We start from the raw sequence: 23677 nt of genomic DNA, 5'->3' as shown, positions 1-23677 counted from the left end.
GTGTGTGTGTGTGTGTGTGTGTGTGTGTGTGTGTGTGTGTGTGTGTGTGTGTCTCTGTGTGTGTGTGTGTGTGTGTGTGTGTGTGTGTGTGTGTGTGTGTGTGTGTGTGTGTGTGTGTGTGTGTGTGTGTGTGTGTGTGTGTGTGTGTGTGTGTGTGTGTGTGTGTGTGTGTGTGTGTGTGTGTGTCTCCGTGTGTGTGTGTTGGGTGTATTACAGCACAGTGTTCTGGTCTGCTGTGCTGAGACACTGGTTTTGAAAGCTTGCTTTGCTCCGATCTCTCTCTGTCTCTCTCTTCCTCGGCACTGCTCTCTCTCTCTCTCTCTCTCTGTTTTTTTTACAAAGAGATTTGTCCGATAGTGAGAGGGTAGTCTACTGCAGAGTCGACAGAAAGCCATCTCTGTGTGTTTGAAGTGTTGGTAAAACGCTGCCTGGAGGTTTATAACAAATTGGCTTTATGGATTACTGCCGTTTATGGTGATGGAGGATCAAAGCCACTGTGTGTGTGTGTGTGTGTGTGTGTGTGTGTGTGTGTGTGTGTGTGTGTGTGTGTGTGTGTGTGTGTGTGTGTGTGTGTGTGTGTGTGTGTGTGTGTGTGTGTGTGTGTGTGTGTGTGTGTGTATGTGTGTGTGTGTGTGTGTGTGTGTGTGTGTGTGTGTGTGTGTGTGTGTGTGTGTATGATCCACAAATTTCTTGTTAACAAACTATAGTTTTGGCAAGTTGGTTAGGACATCTACTTGTGCATGACAAAAGTAATCTTTCAAACAATTGTTTACAGACAGATTATTTCACTTATAATTCACTGTATCACAATTCCAGTGGGTCAGAAGTTAACATGCACTAAGTTGACTGTGCCTTTAAACAGCTTTGGAAAATTCCAGAAATTATGTCGTGGCTTTAGAAGCTTCTGATAGGCTAATTGACATAATTTCAATTGGAGGTGTACCTGTGGATGTATTTCAAGGCCTACCTTCAAACTCAGTGCCTCTTTGCTTGACATCATGGGAAAATCAAAAGAAATCAGCCAAGACCTCAGAAAAAAAATGTAGACCTCCACAAGTCTGGTTCATCCTTGGGAGCAATTTCCAAACGCCTGAAGGTACCACGTTCAAACAATAGTACGCAAGTATAAACACCATGGGACCACGCAGCCGGCATGCCGATCAGGAAGGGGACGCATTCTGTCTCCTAGAGATGAACGTACTTTGGTGCGAAAAGTGCAAATCAATCCCAGAACAACAGCAAAAACACCTTGTGAAGATGCTGGAGGAAACAGGTACAAAAGTATCTATAATTACAGTAAAACGAGTCCTATATAGACACAACCTGAAAGGACGCTCAGCAAGGAAGAATCCACTGCTCCAAAACAGTCATAAAAAAGCCAGACTAGGGTTTGCAACTGCACATGGGGACAAAGATCGTACTTTTTGGAGAAATGTCCTCTGGTCTGATGAAACAAAAAAAGAACTGTTTGGCCATAATGACCATCGTTATGTTTGGAGGAAAAAGGGGGAGGCTTGCAAGCCGAAGAACACCATCCCAACTATGAAGCACGGGGGTGGCAGCATCATGTTGTGGGGGTGCTTTGCTGCAGGAGGGACTGGTGCACTTCACAAAATAGATGGCATCATGAGGTAGGTAACAACATCTCAAGACATCAGTCAGGAAGTTAAAGCTTGGTCGCAAATGGGTCTTCCAAATGGACAATGACCCCAAGCATACTTCCAACGTTGTGGCAAAATGGCTTAAGGACAACAATGTCAAGGTATTGGAGTGGCCATCACAAAGCCCTGACCTCAATCCTATAGAAAATGTGTGGGCAGAACTGAAAAAGTGAGTGCGAGCAAGGAGACCTACAAACCTGACTCAGTTACACCAGCTCTGTCAGGAGGAATGGGCCAAAATTCACCCAACTTATTGTGGGAAGCTTGTGGTAGGCTACCCTAAACATTTGACCTAAGTTAAACAATTTATAGGCAATGCTACCAAATACTAATTGAGTGTATGTCAACTTCTGACAACTTCAACTTTATACACTCCATTTCTTCTCTCACTGACTGTCGACATTGGGAATAGGATGAAAGAAATAAAAGCTGAAATAAATAATTCTCTCTACTATTATTCTGACATTTCACATTCTTAAAATAAAGTGGTGATCCTAACTGACCTAAGACAGTGAATTTTTACTAGGATTAAATGTCAGGAATTGTGAAAAACTGAGTTTAAATGTATTTGGCTAAGGTGTTTGTAAATTTCCGACTCTATGTTTAAGAGCAATGTTCCCTTAAATTTCTCTCAGCACTGACCAAATTTCAGGAATTTTGTGAAAATTCTGTGCAATTTCCAGCGTGTGTTTACTGTGAACACTGAGACTGTACCTGCTTTAAGTTACGGTTTTAACAGTGGTCAAGTAGGCTATTGTGGCTATTTGATCATAATGTAGACCTACCAGAGTGGCCCATCAAAAACAATGGAGAAAATGCATCCCATAACATGTTAACCTTTCTGGCGTAGGCGTTTTGCTAGCAACCCACCTCGACAACATCCGGTGAAATTGCTGAACGCGAAATTCAAATTACAGAAATATAAATATTTAACATTCATGAAAATACAAGTATCATACATCAAAACAAAGCTTAACTTCTTGTTAATCCAGCCGCTGTGTCAAATTTCAAAAAGGCTTTACGGCGAAAGCACGCCATGCGATTATCTGAGGACAGCGCCCCGCATACAAAAGCATGAAAAACATTTTTCAACCAGGCAGGTGCACCACGAAAGACAGAAATAGCGATATAATATATTCCTTACCTTTGAAGATCTTCTTCTGTGGCACTCCAAAACATCCCAGCTACATCACAAATGGTCCTTTAGTTCGATAAAGTCCTTCTTAATATCCATAAAAACTCAGTTTATCTGGCACGCTTCATTCAATAATCCACCGGTTTCCCTCCTTCAAAATGCATACAAAATGAATCCCAAACGTTACCAATAAACTTCTCCAAACAAGTCAAACAACGTTTATAATCAAACCTCAGCTACCCTAATACGTAAATAAACAATACAATTTAAGACGGAGAATCGTTATTGTCTTTACCGGAGATAAACAACAAAGAACGCGCTCTCATCCACGCTTATGAAAACACTACAGCCAAAATGGGAGCCACTACAAATTCTAGCTAATTTTTCCAAAAACAAGCCTCAAACTCTTTCTAAAGACTGTTGACATCTAGTGGCAGCCCTAGGAACTGCAATCTGGGAGGTTTTCGCCTCATAATAAACATGACAGCCATTGGAAACAGTGGTAGACTGAACATTATTTTGGGGGGGATTGTTTGTCCTCGGGTTTTTCCTGCCATATTAGTTCTGTTATACTCACAGACATTATTTTTAACAATTTTAGAAACTTTCGAGTGTTTTCTATCCAAATCTACCAATTATCTGCATATCCTACTTTGGGCACGCTTTTCATCCAGACGTCAAAATACTGCCCCCTAGCCCAAAGAGGTTTTAACAGAGAAATAGCTGTTTTATCATTCAGCCTACAGTAGCAGCCAATGTGTGGTGCTCAATGTAGGCCTACATTACATGAGACTTGATAGGGAAACTAACAGGGAAAACTCTAGAAATTTGAGTGAAGTTCAATCTCGTTCTTCTCTCCGTGGGCTGATACAGTATTTATTCTGCATGGCAGTCTAGGGGCTATTGTGCTCATGCACACGCATAGTTTATAGGGAACATGGTTTTTGAGTGGTTGAGTGGGGGATAGAAAAAACTGAAATGACAGACTGCCAGATTATTCATTTACCAAGCTTGCAAGCTGTTCTATAAACCAGACGCACATTTACTTTCATTATGAGTCACTCTGAGTGTGGAATTGCCTGATCAGAAATGATACTGACAAGTTGCCAAACAAATCATACGACAAATTGTTCATTTTTTTGTTCAAGGAAAGAGTTCTGCTTGTGAAGGGCAGCAAAAATCCATTTCAATTTAAAACCTGTTAAGGATAGAGGGCGCTATTTTCACTTTGGGAAAAATCGTGCCCAATTTAAACGGCCTCGTACTCTATTCTTGCTCGTACAATATACATATTATTATTACTATTGGATAGAAAACACTCAAGTTTCTAAAACCGTTTAAATTATATCTGTGAGTAAAACAAAACTCATTTTGCAGCAAACTTCCTGTCAGAAAGTGAAAAATCTGAAATCAAGGCTCTGTTCCAGGGCCTCCCTATTAATTTGCTTGACATTTATGACTATACATGCTTCATACGCCTTCCACTAGATGTCAATAGGCAGTGAGAGGTGGAATGGGGAGTCTAGCTTTATCTGAGGTCAAAAGAGAGGTCTTGGAATGACATGACCCCAGTTTCCTTTGTTCAGGAAGGCGCGGGAAGGAACTCTGGATTGCCTTCTGAAAAGTTTTCGTTATAGACGGCTAATATCTCCGGCTTTGATTTTATTTGATAAATGTGATAATATCATCGTAAAGTATGTTTTTTCAATATAGTTTTATCAGATTATTGAAAGTTTATCGGGAGTTTTGGCGTGTTCCGTTCTCTGCGTTTGGTGACAATGGACAGCTTCGCGCCACTTGGCTAGCTTTGCTTGCTAATTCGAGAGACGAAGAGAACATTCTAAATCTAAATTATTCTGGATTATTCTGGACAAAGGACCCCTTGTACAAGATTCTGATGGAAGCTCACCAAAAGTAGGACCCATTTATGATGTTATTTCGTATTTCTGCCGAAAATGTTTAGTATTATTTTCCGCACAGATTTTGGGCGCTGTCTCGCTATAACGTAAGCTGTATGTCTTACTAAAGTTATTTTTAGAATTCTAACACGGCGATTGCATTAAGAACTAATGTATCTATCATTTGCTGTACAACATGTATTTTTTAGTAAAGTTTATGATGGTCAGATTATTTGGTCAGAATAGGTGAGTGTCAGAAATATATCCGGAGATTCTGGAAAAAAGTTGCTACGTTTTCACAATGTATAACCACGTATTTCAGCTCTAAATATGCACATTTTCGAACAAAACATAAGTGTGTTGTATAACCTGATGTTATAGGACTGTCATCTGATGAAGTTTATCAAGGTTAGTGAAAAATTATATATCTTTTGCTGTTTTTTTGCGATCGCTAACTTTTGCTGCTGATAAATGGGTTGTGTTTTTGGCTATTGTGGTAAGCTAATATAATGCTATATTGTGTTTTCACTGTAAAACACTTAAAACATCTGAAATATTGGCTGGATTCACAAAATGTTTGTCTTTCATTTGCTGTACACCATGTATTTTTCATAAATGTTTTATGATGAGTATTTAGGTATTTCACGTTGGTCTCTGTAATTACTCTGGCTGCTTCGGTGCTATTTGTGATGGTAGCTGCAATGTAAAACTATGATTTATACCTCAAATATGCACATTTTTCAAACAAAACATATATTTATTGTATAACATGTTATAAGACTGTCATCTGATGAAGTTGTTTCTTGGTTAGTTTGGTTGGTTCTTGGTTAGTTTGGTTGGTTTTGTGAAAGCTACCTGTGCTGTGAAAAATGTCTGTGCTTTTTTGTATTTGGTGGTGAGCTAACATAAATATACGTGGTGTTTTCGCTGTAAAACATTTAAAAAATCGGACATGTTGGCTGGATTCACAAGATGTTTATCTTTCATTTGCTGTATTGGACTTGTTAATGTGTGAAAGTTAAATATTTCTAAAAAATATATTTTGAATTTGGCGCCCTGGACTTGGACTGGCTGTTGTTTTATTGATCCCGACTTAGGGCTTGCAGCCCAAAGAAGTTAATCTGCAACTTTATCTTTTTTCAGCATAACAGAGGAAGACGCCAGTAAAAGAGCCAACTCATATGACAACTCCCTTCTCTCTCCTTGTCCCCATCGCCCCCTACAGACCAGGTGAGGAACAGCTACCAGCTGTGTAACAACGGCACCCTGCGGGTGATGTATGCCAATGGGATGGGCATCAGCTTCCACACTGAGCCCCACATCCTGGCCGGATCGGTCAGTCCTACTATTGGCCGTAGGAACATCACACTACCCACAGACAACGGACTCAACTCCATTGAGTGGCGGCTCCGCAAGGAACAGACCAAAGGGAAGGTCACTGTGTTTGGCAGAAAGCTGAGGGTGAGCTGAGATGACCTCGCTTCCTTTCTGTGCATCATTTAATCATTAGCGATGACATCACATACTCTACAGTATGTGTAGAGATGACATCACTTTCTCTGTGTGTAGCGATGACATCAGTTACTTTGTGTAAAGATGACATCACTTACTCTGTGTGTAGAGATGACATCACTGACTCTGGCTACAGAGATGACATAACGGAGTCTGGCTACAGAGATGACATCACTGACTCTGGCTACAGCGATGACATCACTACTCTGGCTACAGAGATGACATCACTGAACCTGCCTACAGAGATGACATCACTGACTGGCTACAGAGATGACATCACTGACTCTGGCTACAGAGATTACATACCTAAGGGCACTCTTCGGCATTTGCAGTATGATTGATGAGGATCTCCATATTGCAAATGTACGGTCCCTTACTAGATGCCCGCAAATGTTTTTAAAATAGGCCAACGGCCTCGGTCCGTGCCCCATGGCCGGTTCTACCGGGAAGTCATCGAAGGAAGTCTCTCGGACATTTGGTTTCCGTTTTATTTATTTTTTAATTTTGGTAATTTTTCCGCTGTTTGGGAAAATTCCACCAGATGGCGAGTGGCTGGTTATTGCAAATGGACAAAACATCACCAGTGACATGGCCATTTCTCCTAAACAGAAAAAACTTTGAAGACAAAACTCGGTGAGCACAGGTTTGGCCAAATGGGCTGTTAGCCCAGAAACAAGATGGTGTCGAGGCCTCAATGCTTTTTGAGTTAAGGCCCCTTTTCTGGGATTAAAGGTCAAAAACGGTCATAGAGCGCTAATTTGACCGCTTCACGTCAAAGTACATGAACCTACAGTGTCAGGAAAAAAATAACAGCCATTTATCTATCGTAATTTACGAGAAATCGTACAATGTCAATTCAGCTTCCTGTGCCATCGGAAGTGCCTTAAATTCGGGTCATAGGGGCTGTTTCAAAGGGTTAAAAAGGTCATATCTTTCCAAAACTTCATATGTGTGATTAGGCAACCCTCATGAACTGTAAATCAGTCATTTATCCCATCAGATGTCCAAGACAAACTCACACACACACAGCAAGGATGGAGTAACACAACAAGCGATGGAGAGGAACCACTATCACTGCCCAGCCATCCCGAGTTCAATGGGTCAGTCAATTGGGCATTTCTGCAGTATATTAGAGCATGTCAAATTCGTGATGGTAAATGCCCATTGAAACCCATTGCAAATTGACAGTACATTTGCAATAAGTTTAAACAGTGATAAACCATCACCAAATTGACATGCTGAAATCAACAACAACGTGCGATGGAGAGGAACCACTATCACTGCCCGGCCATCCCGAGTTCAACGGGCTAGTCAATTGGGCATTTCTGCAGTATATTAGAGCATGTCAAATTCATGACGGTAAATGCCCATTGTAAGAAATTGCAAATGGACAGCCGTGCACCTGGTGATCGGAACAGGTTACCAGGAGTAAATTTTTGAAATGGTTTTAATGCCTTTAGGGGTGTGCAATGGCTCCATGGCTGGGAAGGGAGCACCCCCCACCCGTGCCCAACCAATAGAGGGCACCCCTGGTCATTTTGGACGTTTTTCAAAAATTCTTTAAAAAACGACAGTCCCACTCCCACTTCTCTCTCAAAGCACCAATGAGCGATGGAGAGGAACAACTATCACTGCCCAACCATCCCGTGTTCAACAGGCCAGTCAATTGGGCATTTCTGCAGTATATTAGAGCATGTCAAATTCGTGATGGTAAATGTCCATTGTAACACATTGCAAATGAACAGTACATTTTCAATGTTTTTAATGAGGGATATACCATCACCAAATGGACATGATGAAATCAACACAACGAGCGATGGAGAGGAACTTCCCGGCCATCCCGAGTTCAACGGGCCAGTCAGTTGGGCATTTCTGCAGTATATTAGAGCATGTCAACTTCGTGATGCTAAATGCCCATTGTAAGACATTGTAAATGGACAGCCGTGCACCTGGTGATTGGAACGGGTTACCAGGAGCACATTCTTTAAATTGTTTTTAATAACTTTAGGGGGGTGCAATGAGTCCATGGCCAGGAAGGGAGCACCCCCCACCCGTGACCAACCAATAGAGGACACCCCTGGTTATTTTGGACGTTTTTCAAAAATCTTTTAAAAAACGACAGACTTCCTTCTCATAAAACATGATAAATAGACTTTCTAGGTTGATTCAGGGCTTAACATGGTGATATATATATCACTGACTTTTGGGTTCGGAAACCGACTTCCTATGATCATATATGGCAAATGGACATAACATCCTGATATGGCACTTTCAATGCTTATATATGGCATTTGGACATTTCTTATGCCATTTGGCCATGGTTCACTGACATTTGACTTCCTATGATAGTATATTACAAATGCCTTATGGACAACTCAATAAAATAAGACAAAGGTATGTTCATATGGTTGTTATATATGTATTATTGACAACAAAAACATCGAAAAGATTTCGAAAAACGGTCCATAAAAGCACTTTTTTAGAAGAAGTTGTATTTTTGGAAGAAAAAATATATATATCAAAATTTGACCTTTGGGTCTTGACTTTATGTTCATTTGCAATATGAAAATTTACGGTGGAGCACGCTCGCGATCTTTGGATTTTTTATTTGCAATCATGTATATGTTTCGTCCAATGGCATTATGTTGCCATTAATTTTTGTCCATTTCATGAGGGCTTTCCCTTACATCACTCTCTATCTTCCTCCAGGCACATGGTCGTAACCTCCTCTCCATCGACTTCGACCGCAACACTCGGACAGAGAAGATCTACGACGACCACCGCAAGTTCACGCTCCGCATCATGTACGACATGCAGGGCCGGCCCGCCATGTGGTTGCCTAGCAGCAGCCTGGCAGTGGTGAACGTGTCGTACTCGACCACGGGTCAGCTGGTGGGGCTGCAGAGGGGCAGTATGAGCGAGAGGACAGAGTTTGACCCTCAGGGACGTATTCTGTCACGGTCGTTCATAGATGGCAAGGTGTGGAGCTATAGTTATCTGGATAAGGTAAGGACATAGCACTGTTTGGTACTTTTACTGGTACTGGTACTGTTACTGGTACAGGTACAGGTACTGGTACCGTTACTGTTACTGTTACCGGTACTGTTACAGGTACTGGTATTGGTACTTTTATTGATACTGTTACTGGTACAGGTACTGTTACTTTAACTGATACTGTTACTGTTACCGGTACTGGTACTTTTACTGATACTGTTACTGGTACTGGTACTGTTGCTATCATCTGTGTGGAGCTACAGCCACCTGGATAGGGTCAGTGCATCATAGCACCTGTAGCAGGGATAGTAAAAACAGGCTGGTTGTGAGAAGTGAAAAGTGCATAAAATGATGCTGTTGGTGATGATGATGACTTATGTTCCCTCTCCCTCCTCTCTCCCTCCTTCTCTCCCTCCTTCTCTCTCTCCAGTCCATGGTCCTTCTCCTGCAGAGCCAGAGACAGTACATATTCGAGTTTGACGCCTCGGGGCGCGTCACGGCCGTCACCATGCCTAGTGTAGCTCGCCACACCATGTCCACCCACGTCTCTATCGGTTACATCCGCAACACCTACAACCCTCCAGAGAGCAACGCCTCCATCATCCATGACTTCAGCGAAGACGGCCGCCCCAAGGCCACCCACTACCTCGGCACCGGCCGACGTGTCCTCTACAAGTACGGAAAGCTGGTCAAGCTAGCTGAGATCCTCTACGACAGCACCGTGGTGACGTTCGGTTACGACGAGACAGCTGGGGTGCTGAAGATGGTGAACTTACAGAGCGGCGGGTTCTCCTGTACAATACGTTACCGTAAGATGGGTCCGTTGATCGACAAGCAGATCTACCGGTTCAGTGAAGAGGGGATGGTGAATGCTAGGTTTGACTACACATACCATGACAACAGCTTCCGTATTGCTAGTATGAAGCCTGTCATCAGTGAGACTCCTCTGCCTGTGGACCTCTACCGCTATGACGAGATCTCTGGAAAGGTGGGTAGAAAACTATACTTCTAACCCTAACCCTAGTTCCAACCACAACCCTAAACCTAGCTTCAACCCCAACCCTCAACACTAACTCTAAACCTAGCTTCATGTTCACATTCTGGTTCAACCCTAACCCTAGCTTCAACCCTAACCCTAGCCTCAAACCTAACCTCAACCCCTAACCCTAAACCTAGCTTCATGTCCACATCCTGGTTCAACCCTAACCCTTAACCCTAGCCCTGAACTCCAGCCAAAATCCAAACTAACCATAGCTCCAGCCACAACTGTAAACCTAGCTCCAGCCACAACCTTAAACCTAGCTCCAGCCACAACCCTAACTCTAGCCCTCAACACTAGCTCCAGCCACAACCCTAACCCTAGCTCCAGCCACAAACCTAGCTCCAGCCACAACCCTAACCCTAACCCTAGCTTCAGCCACAACCCTAACCCTAGCTCCAGCCACAACCCTAACCCTAGCTTCAGCCACAACCCTAACCCTAGCATCAGCCACAACCCAAGATCCAGCAAACACCTTAACCCTAGCTCCAGCAAACACCTTAACCCTAGCTCCAGCATCAACCCTAACCCTAGCTCCAGCCACAACCCTAACCCTAGCTCCAGCTCTAGCCACAACCCTAAACCTAGCTCCAGCTCCAGCCACAACCCAAACCCAAACCTAACTCCAGCCACAACCCAACCCAACCCATTGCAGGATGTCAGTTACAGTTGATAGACTGAGCATAAATCATCTATACTGGACTATCCAGTAAAAGTGGGACCTAGAGACTCTGTACAATATTTGACTTAACTCTTGACTGTTGTCTTGGCTACAGGTGGAACACTTTGGGAAGTTTGGTGTGATCTACTATGACATCAACCAGATCATTACCACGGCTGTGATGACCCTCAGCAAGCACTTCGACACCCACGGGCGCATCAAGGAGGTGCAGTACGAGATCTTCAGGTCCCTGATGTACTGGATGACGGTGCAGTACGACAGTATGGGACGGGTGGTGAAGCGAGAGCTGAAGATTGGACCGTATGCCAACACAACACAGTATCGCTATGAGTATGACGGGGACGGACAGCTCAGCGGGGTGAAGGTAGGAGATCTGACTTGACCAGTGTGATACTAGTCCTGCAGTAGTTGAGCACCAAATCACAATCCTAGAAGATTACTACAGACCCCTTCCTGAAACATTGGGCTTGATTAAATATTGGTTTTCATTGCAAATACAGAGAACATTTTTCCTTTTCACTTTACACTTCAGTTTTTGATTCTCCTACGTTGACTTACCTGATTTAAGCTGTCGTAGCGTTGACTATCATTAAATGTGAAGACTGTATATTATCAAATCAATTCTCTGTGTGTAATTTAATTACGCGATTAAACTAATCATGTAACTTTAATTATCAAGTCGGGGCACCACGGGAATTTTTTTTTTATAGAGTGTGAATTTCCAGAATATAACTCTTCAGATATTTTCCTATATTATCAATTACAGTCACTTATTAATGTATTATTACCTCATCAGTCATATTCTGAATGTCGCAAACCCTAGCCTAGATCATGAATCAGCGATATACAAATTGTCTTAATTATTTATTTACTTAAACTTAATCAATCACAGAATTACAGAAACACACACACATTGGTTACTGACATGATAGAAAAGTCCCTAGTCAGCTAAGCTGATATGATGGCTTAATAGACAAAGGAAAGGGGTGCGTTCCCCAGGAGTCCCAAGGTCTTTTTCGTGGTTGTAGTTGTTATAATGGATACTTCCGAGTACCATTCGGAAATGTTCTTAGAACGGATCTGGTTACCAGACTAAAGTATTTAAATAGCTGCAGCCTGAATAATTGTTCTTTAGTTTGTAGATGTATTAGCCATTTCAACATGGGGACCTCGTCCCTGCGTTTTTTACTCTTGTTGAGTCGCCAACCATTTCAACATATAGCTACTGCTTTGTGTTTTCTGAACTTGTCCTTTGGTAAAGTTGTAGTTTAAACCACTTCACACACCAGTTTCACCTGGCATGTTTAGGTCTCTAGAGTGATAGCCCATGTAGATATACATCTGATATATACATTGTGAAAGCTCTTAAAGTTACAATGTTTCCGTTATAACATCTTTAATGATATCACCACACAGTAAAGGTTGGACATGATTATTGTTTAAATACCCACAAACCATTCCAAATGGTTGGAATACAGAAATATTGTTACATTAGAAAACCTTTTGAGGTTACCGTACTGCTTTCTCTGTAGTAACAAAGGGATTCTCTCATCTTGGCAGAGTGGGGAAAGGAGTTTCTGTATTTACAACTTCCATAAAACAGCCAACTTCCCGTTCTCCCCCTCTACGAGAAAAAGCACGCTGTATAGAGGACCCACTGTAACTTGATCAGATCATCACAGGAGAGTCATGACATTCCCCCTCTACGAGAGAAAGCACGCTGTATAGAGGACCCACTGTAACCTGATCCTTCAGAGTTATGACAAAGCCCTTGGTTCCTATAAGGAGCATAGGCCGTTGATTCATCTACTCACCTTTGGTATTAAAGAGATGACTTCAGGTTTGGATTTAAAGAGATGATTTCGGCCTCCCGAGTGGCACATTGGTCTAAGGCACTGCATCGCAGTGATAGCTGTGCCACTAGAGATCCCGCGACCGAGAGACCCATTGGGCAGCGCACAATTGGCCCAGCATCATCTGGGTTAGGGGAGGGTTTGGCAAGCAGGGACGTTCTTGTCCCATCGCGCACTAGTGACTTCTATGACGGGCCGGGCGCAATGCACGCTGACACAGTTGCCAGGTGTACGGTGAATCGCCCGACACATTGGTGAGGCTGGCTTCCGGGTTAAACAGGCATTGTGTCAAGAAGCAGTGTGGCTTGGCTGGGTTTGTGTTTCGGAGGACGCACGGCTCTTGACCTTCGCCTCTCCTGAGTCCATATGGGAGTTGCAGCGATGGGACAAGACCGTAACTACCAATTGGATACCACAAAATTGGAGAGAAAAAGGGGTAGACTTTTTATTAATAGAAAATACAAAAAAAATAAAGAGATGACTTCAGGTTTGGTATTAAAGAGATGACTTCAGGTGTGTCAAAGTTCTTTTCATTCTCTATGCCTCCAGGTGAACGACTGGTCCACGTGGCGCTACAGCTACGACCTGAACGGTAACCTGCACCTCCTCAACCCCGGGAACAGCGCCCGCCTCACGCCGCTCCGCTACGACCTCCGAGACCGGATCACACGCCTGGGTGACGTTCAGTACCGTCTGGATGAGGACGGCTTCCTGAGCCAGCGAGGCTCGGATGTCTTTGACTACAACTCCAAGGGCCAGCTCCTTAGAGCATATAACAAGCTACCGGGAGGTTGGAGTGTCCAGTACCGCTATGACGGACTGGGAAGGAGAGTGTCCACTCGGACCAGTCTGGGACAACACCTCCAGTTCTTTTACGCTGATCTGAACCACCCGGCTAGAGTCACACATATATTTAACCACTCCAGTTCAGATATCGCTTCACTGTACTATGACTTGCAGGTAGGCTACCAGATTATTAGAGAAACGTGTGTTCATCAACAGGCTACATGTGCTAAATACTGTTCATCGTGATTGTCTTATGACCTTGTTATCGTTGTCATATAACCAAGTTGTTGTGGTTGTCATATAACCAAGTTGTTGTGATGCTATCATTACAGAGTATATCACATAACTATTATCACACATTAATGGTGATGTCACCATCTCTGACTTATTGTGATATAGCCTAACTGAGTCAGGGATACTATCATTATTTAACTTATTGGGATATAGCCTAACTGAGTCAGGGATACTATCATTATTTAACTTATTGGGATATAGCCTAACTGAGTCAGGGATACAATCATTATTTAACTTATTGGGATATAGCCTAACTGAGTCAGGGATACTATCACTATTTAACTTATTGGGATATAGCCTAACTGAGTCAGGGACACTATCATTACTTTAATCTTATAACTATTATCACCCAGTTATGGTGAAGTGACTGTCTGTGAAGTGACTGTCTGAGTTATGGTGACGTGACTGTCTGTGAGTTATGGTGACGTGACTGTCTGTGAGTTATGGTGACGTGACTGTCTGTGAGTTATGGTGACCTGACTGTCTGTGAGTTATGATGACCTGACTGTCTGTGAGTTATGGTGACCTGACTGTCTGTGAGTTATGGTGACGTGACTGTCTGTGAGTTATGGTGACCTGACTGTGTGTGAGTTATGGTGACCTGACTGTCTGTGAGTTATGGTGACCTGACTGTCTGTGAGTTATGGTGACGTGACTGTCTGTGAGTTATGGTGACCTGACTGTGTGTGAGTTATGGTGACCTGACTGTCTGTGATTTATGATGACCTGACTGTGTGTGAGTTATGGTGACCTGACTGTCTGTGAGTTATGGTGACCTGACTGTCTGTGAGTTATGGTGACCTGACTGTGTGTGAGTTATGGTGATGGGAGTTATGGTGATGTAAAGCCTATACTGCTTCCCCTCAGGGTCATCTGTTTGCTATGGAGGTGAGTAGTGGAGAGGAGTATTACATCGCCTCAGACAACACAGGAACGCCACTGGCTGTCTTCAGCAGCAACGGACAGATGATCAAACAGGTAATCATGATGACAGTAATAATAATACTATTAATGATTGTTAAATATCTCAAGGCCCATTATCCACATGTTAAGATAAGCCAAGATAAGATAAGTTAGTACTTGATGTCCAGAGAGGTCAATTTGATTATTCAAATAAAAAATACAAAAATTGACAAATAAACCAACTTAGTCTTTCCTAATTGCCCCAGAGGGGATAAAGTTGTAGTGAATTGAAGTGAAACATGCGCCTGTGTTTGTTGTGACCTCCAGGTGCAGTACACAGCGTACGGGGAGGTGTACCTGGACTCTAACCCAGAGTTCCAGCTGGTGGTTGGGTTCCATGGTGGTCTCTATGACACCCTGACCAAGCTGGTCCACTTCACCCAGAGGGACTATGATGTCCTGGCAGGCCGCTGGACCTCGCCAGACTATGCCACCTGGCCCAAGATCGGCAAGGACCCTGCACCCTTCAACCTGTATATGTTCAAGAACAACAACCCCCTCAGCGACGTGTTGGACATCAAGAACTACGTCACAGGTAGAGCGTCTTTGGATCCTTGAAAAGCGCTTTATAAAACCCATGCATCGTTGTTACTGAAGGTAAAGGAGAGAGAGCTGAGTGTGTGGCGTTGTGTTATCATTGTTACTGAAGGTAAAGGAGAGAGAGCTGAGTGTGTGGCGTTGTGTTATCATTGTTACTGAAGGTAAAGGAGAGAGAGCTGAGTGGGTGGCGTTGTATTATCATTGTTACTGAAGGTAAAGGAGAGAGAGCTGAGTGTGTGGCGTTGTGTTATCATTGTTACTGAAGGTAAAGGAGAGAGAGCTGAGTGTGTGGCGTTGTATTATCATTGTTACTGAAGGTAAAGGAGAGAGAGCTGAGTGTGTGGCGTTGTGTTATCATTGTTACTGAAGGTAAAGGAGAGAGAGCTGAGTGTGTGGCGTTGTATTATCATTGTTACTGAAGGTAAAGGAGAGAGAGCTGAGTGTGTGGCGTTGTTTTATCATTGTCAATCTGTACTTCTCTTTCTTTATTTTTCATTCATTCTGTTTTCTTTGCTCCCAGACGTGAAGAGTTGGCTGGTGATGTTTGGTTTCCAGCTCAGTAACATCATTCCAGGGTTCCCCCGTCACACCCTCTACTTCGTAGACCCTCCCTACGAGCTGCAGGCCAGCCAGGACTGTGAGAACGGACAGGTGAGAAGGCCTGAGACAGCCTACAGCTCCATTGCACTATATTGATTATATTGAGCCAAATGCGGCCTGCTATTATAGATAAACGGTCCTCTCTCTTTCTCTCAGAGTCGGATGCCAATTAGATGCGACATTGAATACAGAATCAGTAATATGAACCTTCAATGATTACAGTGAAATCTGGACATGAATAGATGAGCTGTAGACCAGACAGTATAAGTGCATCCTCGTCTGCATTCTTCTGCTTGACCAGTGACCTTTAACCTCTCTCCTACCCCTGTCTCTCTTGTAGCTGATAACGGGGGTGCAGCAGGCAGCGGAGCGCCACAACCAGGCATTCATGGCCCTGGAGGGACGGCTCCTTAACAAGGACCCTCGCGACCGCCGCGACAAGCCCGGACACTGGTTCGGCACATCAACGCCCATCATCGGCCGGGGAGTGATGCTAGCATTGAAGGAAGGACGTGTGGTGGCGGCAGTTAGCTCCATGGCAACCGACGACAGCCGAAAGGTGTCCATGGTCCTCAACGGCGCCATCTACCTGGATGGAACGCACTACACGCAGGATGGATGTGACTGTCACTACTTCGTTAAAGTCGGTTCGGCCGATAGTGATCTACTGGTGCTGGGGCTGACCAGCGGACGCATGGCGCTGGAGAGTGGGATCAACGTGACTGTGAGCGGGAGGTCGCGGCGTGGCGCCACAGTGGAATTTGCGGTGCAGTCATTAGCCCTCAGCGTGCGGTATGGGCTAGCGCTGGACGTGGTGGACGAGGAGAGGGTGAGGATGCTGGAACTAGCCCGGCAGAGGGCCCTGGCTGGGGCCTGGCTGAGGGAGCAGCAGAGGGCCAAAGATGGGAAGGAGGGGAGCCGGCTGTGGACGGAGGGAGAGAAGCAACAGCTGCTGACCGCGGGGAGGGTACAGGGGTACGACGGGTATTATGTTCTACCTGTGGAACAGTACCCAGAACTGGCTGACAGCAGCACCAACATCCAGTTCCTGAGACAGAACGAGATGGGCAAGAGGTAACAGCCCACCTGGACTGGGATGGAGGACTGGCTGACTCTTTCTCTCTCTCTCACTGACTCTCCTCCTCCCCTTCTCCTCCTCCTCCCTTTCATCCCCTCGTCCTAGTTACTAGTTCCTTCCTCTCTTCGCTCCCCCCCTCCTTGCCTTCTCCTCCTTTCCCCTCCAACCCCACAGAAAACAAACCAACAAACGGGGTTTCTCACTGAACGCTGCAGGGACTTTTGAAAAGAAGAATATACTAGAAAACTTTTTTTTTTTTTTTACTTTTTCTGCCAAGGGCAAAAAATCTAACATTTAGACAGAAGTTTATTTTATTTTAATTTTTTGTTGATGTTGAAAACAGACTGTGGTGAAAGGCACTCATGAACCTTGACAAACAAACTGTTGCATAATAACTAAGATACCCCTTTTTAAAAAATAAATCAATATTTTCACCCATATTTTTGGGGGTCACTATGAGGGCGTAATGACAGACTCTGAACTGATGGTGGCGCTGTGTTGTGCTGGGTGCTCTGATAAGGGCCTGCCTCTGAAATGAACTTGTAGAGCAAAGGGACCAATAGGGAGACAGAGCCACCACAGGGCCCGGCCAATCACAACACTGATCGGAAGAGAAAATCACCAACGGCAACAAGCAACGCAGCTTAGGGACGTAAAATGGAGTAAAACGATGAGTCATCTCACTGTCTCAGGCCTCCCATTCTCCACCACAGAACTGTTCTTAGCTACTGCAGCAACATATCCTAGCAACCAACACTCACACCACTGAGATCCTTTAAAAGACTTCAAACTAAAGAAAACGAAAACTTTTTAGACACACATAAGTTGGAGGATTTTTTTTGTATATTTGCAGATATCATAAATAGTATCACAAGGTTTTATTTTGAAATTGGTGAGATTATTATACTACTGTAATAGCTCCACATAGTTCAGAGTACTACACAACAGTTCAGAGTATTACAGTTCAGGGTATGATACTACAGATCAGACTACTACAATACAGTTCAGACTACTACAGTTCAGACTATTATAGTACTGTTCAGAATACTACACTACAAAGTACTACACAAAAGTTCAGACTACTACAGTTCAGACTATTATAGTACTGTTCAGAATACTACACTACAGTTCAGACTACTACAGAACAGTTCAGACTACTACAGTTCAGACTATTATAGTACTGTTCAGAATACTACACTACAGTTCAGACTACTACAGAACAGTTCAGACTACTACAGTTCAGACTATTATAGTACTGTTCAGAATACTACACTACAGTTCAGAGTACTACACTACAGTTCAGAGTACCACATTTCAGACTATTATAGTACTGTTCAGAATACTACACTACAGTTCAGACTACTACAGAACAGTTCAGACTACTACAGTTCAGACTATTATAGTACTGTTCAGAATACTACACTACAGTTCAGACTACTACACAACAGTTCAGAGCACTACAGTTCAGACTATTATAGTACTGTTCAGAATACTACACTACAGTTCAGACTACCACAGTTCAGACTACTATACTACAGTTCAGACAACTACACTACAGATCAGACTACTATACTACAGTTCAGACTATTATACTACAGTTCAGACTACTACAGTTCAGACAACTACACTACAGATCAGACTACTACACAACAGTTCAGACTACTACAGTTCAGACTATTATAGTACTGTTCAGAATACTACACTACAGTTCAGACTACTACAGTTCAGACTACTACAGTTCAGACTACTACACTACAGATCAGACTACTACAATGCAGTTCAGACTACTACAGTTCAGACTAGTACAGAACAGTTCAGACTACTACAGTTCAGACTATTATAGTACTGTTCAGAATACTACACTACAGTTCAGAGTACTACACTACAGTTCAGACTACTACACTACAGTTCAGACTACTATACTACAGTTCAGACTACTACACTACAGTTCAGACTACTATACTACAGTTCAGACTACTACAATACAGTTCAGACTACTATACTACAGTTCAGACTACTATACTACAGTTCAGACTACTACAGTTCAGACTACTACAGTTCAGACTACTACACTACAGTTCAGACTACTATACTACAGTTCAGACTACTATACTACAGTTCAGACTACTACAGTTCAGACTACTATACTACAGTTCAGACTACTAGAATACAGTTCAGACTACTATACTACAGTTCAGACTATTATACTACAGTTCAGACACTATACTACAGTTCAGACTATTATACTACAGTTCAGACTACTATACTACAGTTCAGACTACTACAGTTCAGACTACTATACTACAGTTCAGACTACTATACTACAGGTCAGACTACTATACTACAGGTCAGACTACTATACTACAGTTCAAACTACTACACTACAGTTCAGACTACTACAGTTCAGAATACTATACTACAGTTCAGACTACTATACTACAGTTCAGACTACTACAGTTCAGACTATTATACCACAGTTCAGACTACTATACTACAGTTCAGACGATTATACTACAGTTCAGACTACTACAATGCAGTTCAGACTACTACAGTTCAGACTAGTACAGAACAGTTCAGACTACTACAGTTCAGACTATTATAGTACTGTTCAGAATACTACACTACAGTTCAGAGTACTACACTACAGTTCAGACTACTACAATACAGTTCAGAGTACAACATTTCAGACAACTATACTACAGTTCAGACTACTACAGTTCAGACTATTATAGTACTGTTCAGAATACTACACTACAGTTCAGAGTACTACACTACAGTTCAGACTACTACAATACAGTTCAGACTACGATACTACAGTTCAGACTACTATACTACAGTTCAGACTACTACAGTTCAGACTACTACAGTTCAGACTACTACAGTTCAGACTACTATACTACAGTTCAGACTACTACAGTTCAGACTACTATACTACAGTTCAGACTACTACAGTTCAGACTACTATACTACAGTTCAGACTATTATACTACAGTTCAGACTACTATACTGCAATTCAGACTACTATACTACAGCTCAGACTACTATACTACAGTTCAGACTACTATACTACAGTTCAGACTACTACAGTTCAGACTACTACAGTTCAGACTATTATACCACAGTTCAGACTACTATACTACAGTTCAGACTACTATACTACAGTTCAGACTACTATACTACAGTTCAGACTATTATACTACAGTTCAGACTACTATACTACAGTTCAGACTACTATACTACAGTTCAGACTACTATACTACAGTTCAGACTACTATACTACAGTTCAGACTACTATACTACAGTTCAGACTATTATACTACAGTTCAGACTACTATACTACAGTTCAGAATACTATACTACAGTTCAGACTACTATACTACAGATCAGACTACTACACTACAGTTCAGAATACTATACTACAGTTCAGACTACTACACTACAGTTCAGAATACTATACTACAGTTCAGACTACTATACTACAGTTCAGACTACTATACTACAGTTCAGACTACTACAGTTCAGAATACTATACTACAGTTCAGACTACTACAGTTCAGACTACTACACTACAGTTCAGACTACTATACTACAGTTCAGACTACTACACTACAGTTCAGACTACTATACTACATTTCAGACTACTACAATACAGTTCAGACTACTATACTACAGTTCAGACTACTATACTACAGTTCAGACTACTACAGTTCAGACTACTACAGTTCAGACTACTACACTACAGTTCAGACTACTATACTACAGTTCAGACTACTACAATACAGTTCAGACTACTATACTACAGTTCAGACTACTATACTACAGTTCAAACTACTACACTACAGTTCAGACTACTACAGTTCAGAATACTATACTACAGTTCAGACTACTATACTACAGTTCAGACTACTACAGTTCAGACTATTATACCACAGTTCAGACTACTATACTACAGTTCAGACTATTATACTACAGTTCAGACTACTACAATGCAGTTCAGACTACTATACTACAGTTCAGACTACTATACTACAGTTCAGACTACTATACTACAGTTCAGACTATTATACTACAGATCAGACTACTACAATGCAGTTCAGACTACTATACTACAGTTCAGACTACTACACTACAGTTCAGACTATTATACTACAGTTCAGACTACTATACTACAGTTCAGACTACTACAATGCAGTTCAGACTACGATACTACAGTTCAGACTACTACACTACAGTTCAGACTACTATACTACAGTTCAGACTACTATACTACAGTTCAGACTACTATACTACAGTTCAGACTACTACAGTTCAGACTACTATACTACAGTTCAGACTACTATACTACAGTTCAGACTACTACAATGCAGTTCAGACTACTATACTACAGTTCAGACTACTACAGTTCAGACTACTATACTACAGTTCAGACTACTACAGTTCAGACTACTATACTACAGTTCAGACTATTATACTACAGTTCAGACTACTATACTACAGTTCAGACTATTATACTACAGTTCAGACTACTATACTACAGTTCAGACTACTATACTACAGTTCAGACTACTACAGTTCAGACTACTATACTACAGTTCAGACTACTACAGTTCAGACTACTATACTACAGTTCAGACTACTATACTACAGTTCAGACTATTATACTACAGTTCAGACTATTATACTACAGTTCAGACTACTATACTACAGTTCAGACTACTATACTACAGTTCAGACTACTACAGTTCAGACTACTATACTACAGTTCAGACTACTACAGTTCAGACTACTACAGTTCAGACTACTACAATGCAGTTCAGACTACTATACTACAGTTCAGACTACTACAGTTCAGACTACTATACTACAGTTCAGACTACTACAGTTCAGACTACTATACTGCAGTTCAGACTACTATACTACAGTTCAGACTACTATACTACAGTTCAGACTATTATACTACAGTTCAGACTATTATACTGCAGTTCAGACTACTATACTACAGTTCAGACTACTACACTACAGTTCAGACTATTATACTACAGTTCAGACTACTATACTACAGTTCAGACTACTACAGTTCAGACTATTATACTGCAGTTCAGACTACTATACTACAGTTCAGACTACTATACTACAGTTCAAACTACTACACTACAGTTCAGACTACTATACTGCAGTTCAGACTACTATACTACAGTTCAGACTACTATACTACAGTTCAGACTACTATACTACAGTTCAGACTACTATACTACAGTTCAGAATACTATACTACAGTTCAAACTACTACACTACAGTTCAGACTACTATACTACAGTTCAGACTACTATACTACAGTTCAGACTACTACAGTTCAGACTATTATACTGCAGTTCAGACTACTATACTACAGTTCAGACTACTATACTACAGTTCAAACTACTACACTACAGTTCAGACTACTATACTACAGTTCAGACTACTATACTACAGTTCAGACTACTATACTACAGTTCAGACTACTATACTGCAGTTCAGACTACTATACTACAGGTCAGGGTGTTACGTATAGTAGCGGTAGAAGCAGTAGTTGTGTATGTTTCAGTCGCAGTAGAATTGTGAAACTTTCACCAAGGCACTTCTGTACAGAAACAATCTAAAAACACCTACCATACACTAAGTCCAGAATGCATACAGAACTAGTATTATCAAAACCTATTTATTTTATTTTATTATTTTTACATGTATTTATTATTTGTAGTACTAAATGACAATCATGAAGGGAGTCACTAGTTTTATCGAAAAGGACATTACGTTTATTTTATTTGTTCAATATGTTTTTGTTGTTGTATTAATTAAAACATTTGCTCCCAGAGCAAATAATAGTCACACTCCAAAATAATAGTTTATGTAATAAAATGGTTTAAAAAATGGTTTATTCTTTAAATAAAGTCATTCAACTGTGAAAATTGTTTTTTTTTATATATATATCTGGATGTACAGTGTATAGACTTACCTTTATGCAGCAGCAGCACAGTAGAATATTGTTCAGAATATCCAGTTTTATATTTCTATTGAGGAAGTGGCTTGTAACGTGCTAACCTTTAGCTGGTATTACCTACTCTAGAGTTGTGTGACTCTAATCATATCTATTATCCCAATATCTACAATATCAATCCCCAGTTCTAGATCCCAAAAAGCGTAGAAGTGGATTGATTCATGTCACTGTGAAGAGGCTCGTTCAGTACTGGATGTCATAATGTACCAAATCAGTATTATTGATTAATAATAATAATAGTAAGAAAGGAATGACAATGATTCTTATACACTGAAAAGAGACTCTTCTGAGAACCTTATCAATAAAAAGTAATTGTTTACTTCATTTATTGGCGTCAAGTTTTATTTTCCTCTTTACTGGGGGCTCATACTTGCAAACATTAGAATAAGTTGACATTTTTCTCTCAGCCAATTAAAATCGTTGACATAGTTGCACGTGATCAAACGCTGCATATTAGCTTTTCTCATCAAATAACCTGCTATTTTAAACTGATCCAGCTGGCAGTGATTATTTCCTGTAACAAATTCTGCATCAGCCTATCAAAGATCTTAAACTTTATATCCACCAAGCAGAGGGATATTTTAAACCTCAAAATTCAAGGTTTC

The 23677-nt window shown here is 41.7% G+C and overlaps 1 protein-coding gene across 2 annotated transcripts in view; it reads left to right on the top strand.

Annotated features, from left to right (window-relative positions):
- The window catches only part of LOC129827405 (teneurin-2-like), a 103480-nt gene extending 80084 nt beyond the window's left edge, over positions 1-23396 (top strand). For both annotated transcript variants that reach the window (XM_055888225.1, XM_055888226.1), the window contains 9 exons: positions 5920-6155; positions 8916-9212; positions 9631-10188; positions 11016-11285; positions 13324-13734; positions 14722-14832; positions 15085-15352; positions 15878-16008; positions 16298-23396. In XM_055888225.1, the coding sequence (XP_055744200.1) occupies positions 5920-6155; positions 8916-9212; positions 9631-10188; positions 11016-11285; positions 13324-13734; positions 14722-14832; positions 15085-15352; positions 15878-16008; positions 16298-17035 (3020 nt within the window). In that variant the 3' untranslated portion in view covers positions 17036-23396. The remainder of the gene's footprint in view (positions 1-5919; positions 6156-8915; positions 9213-9630; positions 10189-11015; positions 11286-13323; positions 13735-14721; positions 14833-15084; positions 15353-15877; positions 16009-16297) is intronic.
- Positions 23397-23677: the final 281 nt, after the last annotated feature.

Source organism: Salvelinus fontinalis, chromosome 29 (assembly GCF_029448725.1).
Source record: "Salvelinus fontinalis isolate EN_2023a chromosome 29, ASM2944872v1, whole genome shotgun sequence".
NCBI lineage: Eukaryota > Metazoa > Chordata > Actinopteri > Salmoniformes > Salmonidae > Salvelinus > Salvelinus fontinalis.
This window is presented reverse-complemented; position numbering and strand designations above follow the sequence as displayed.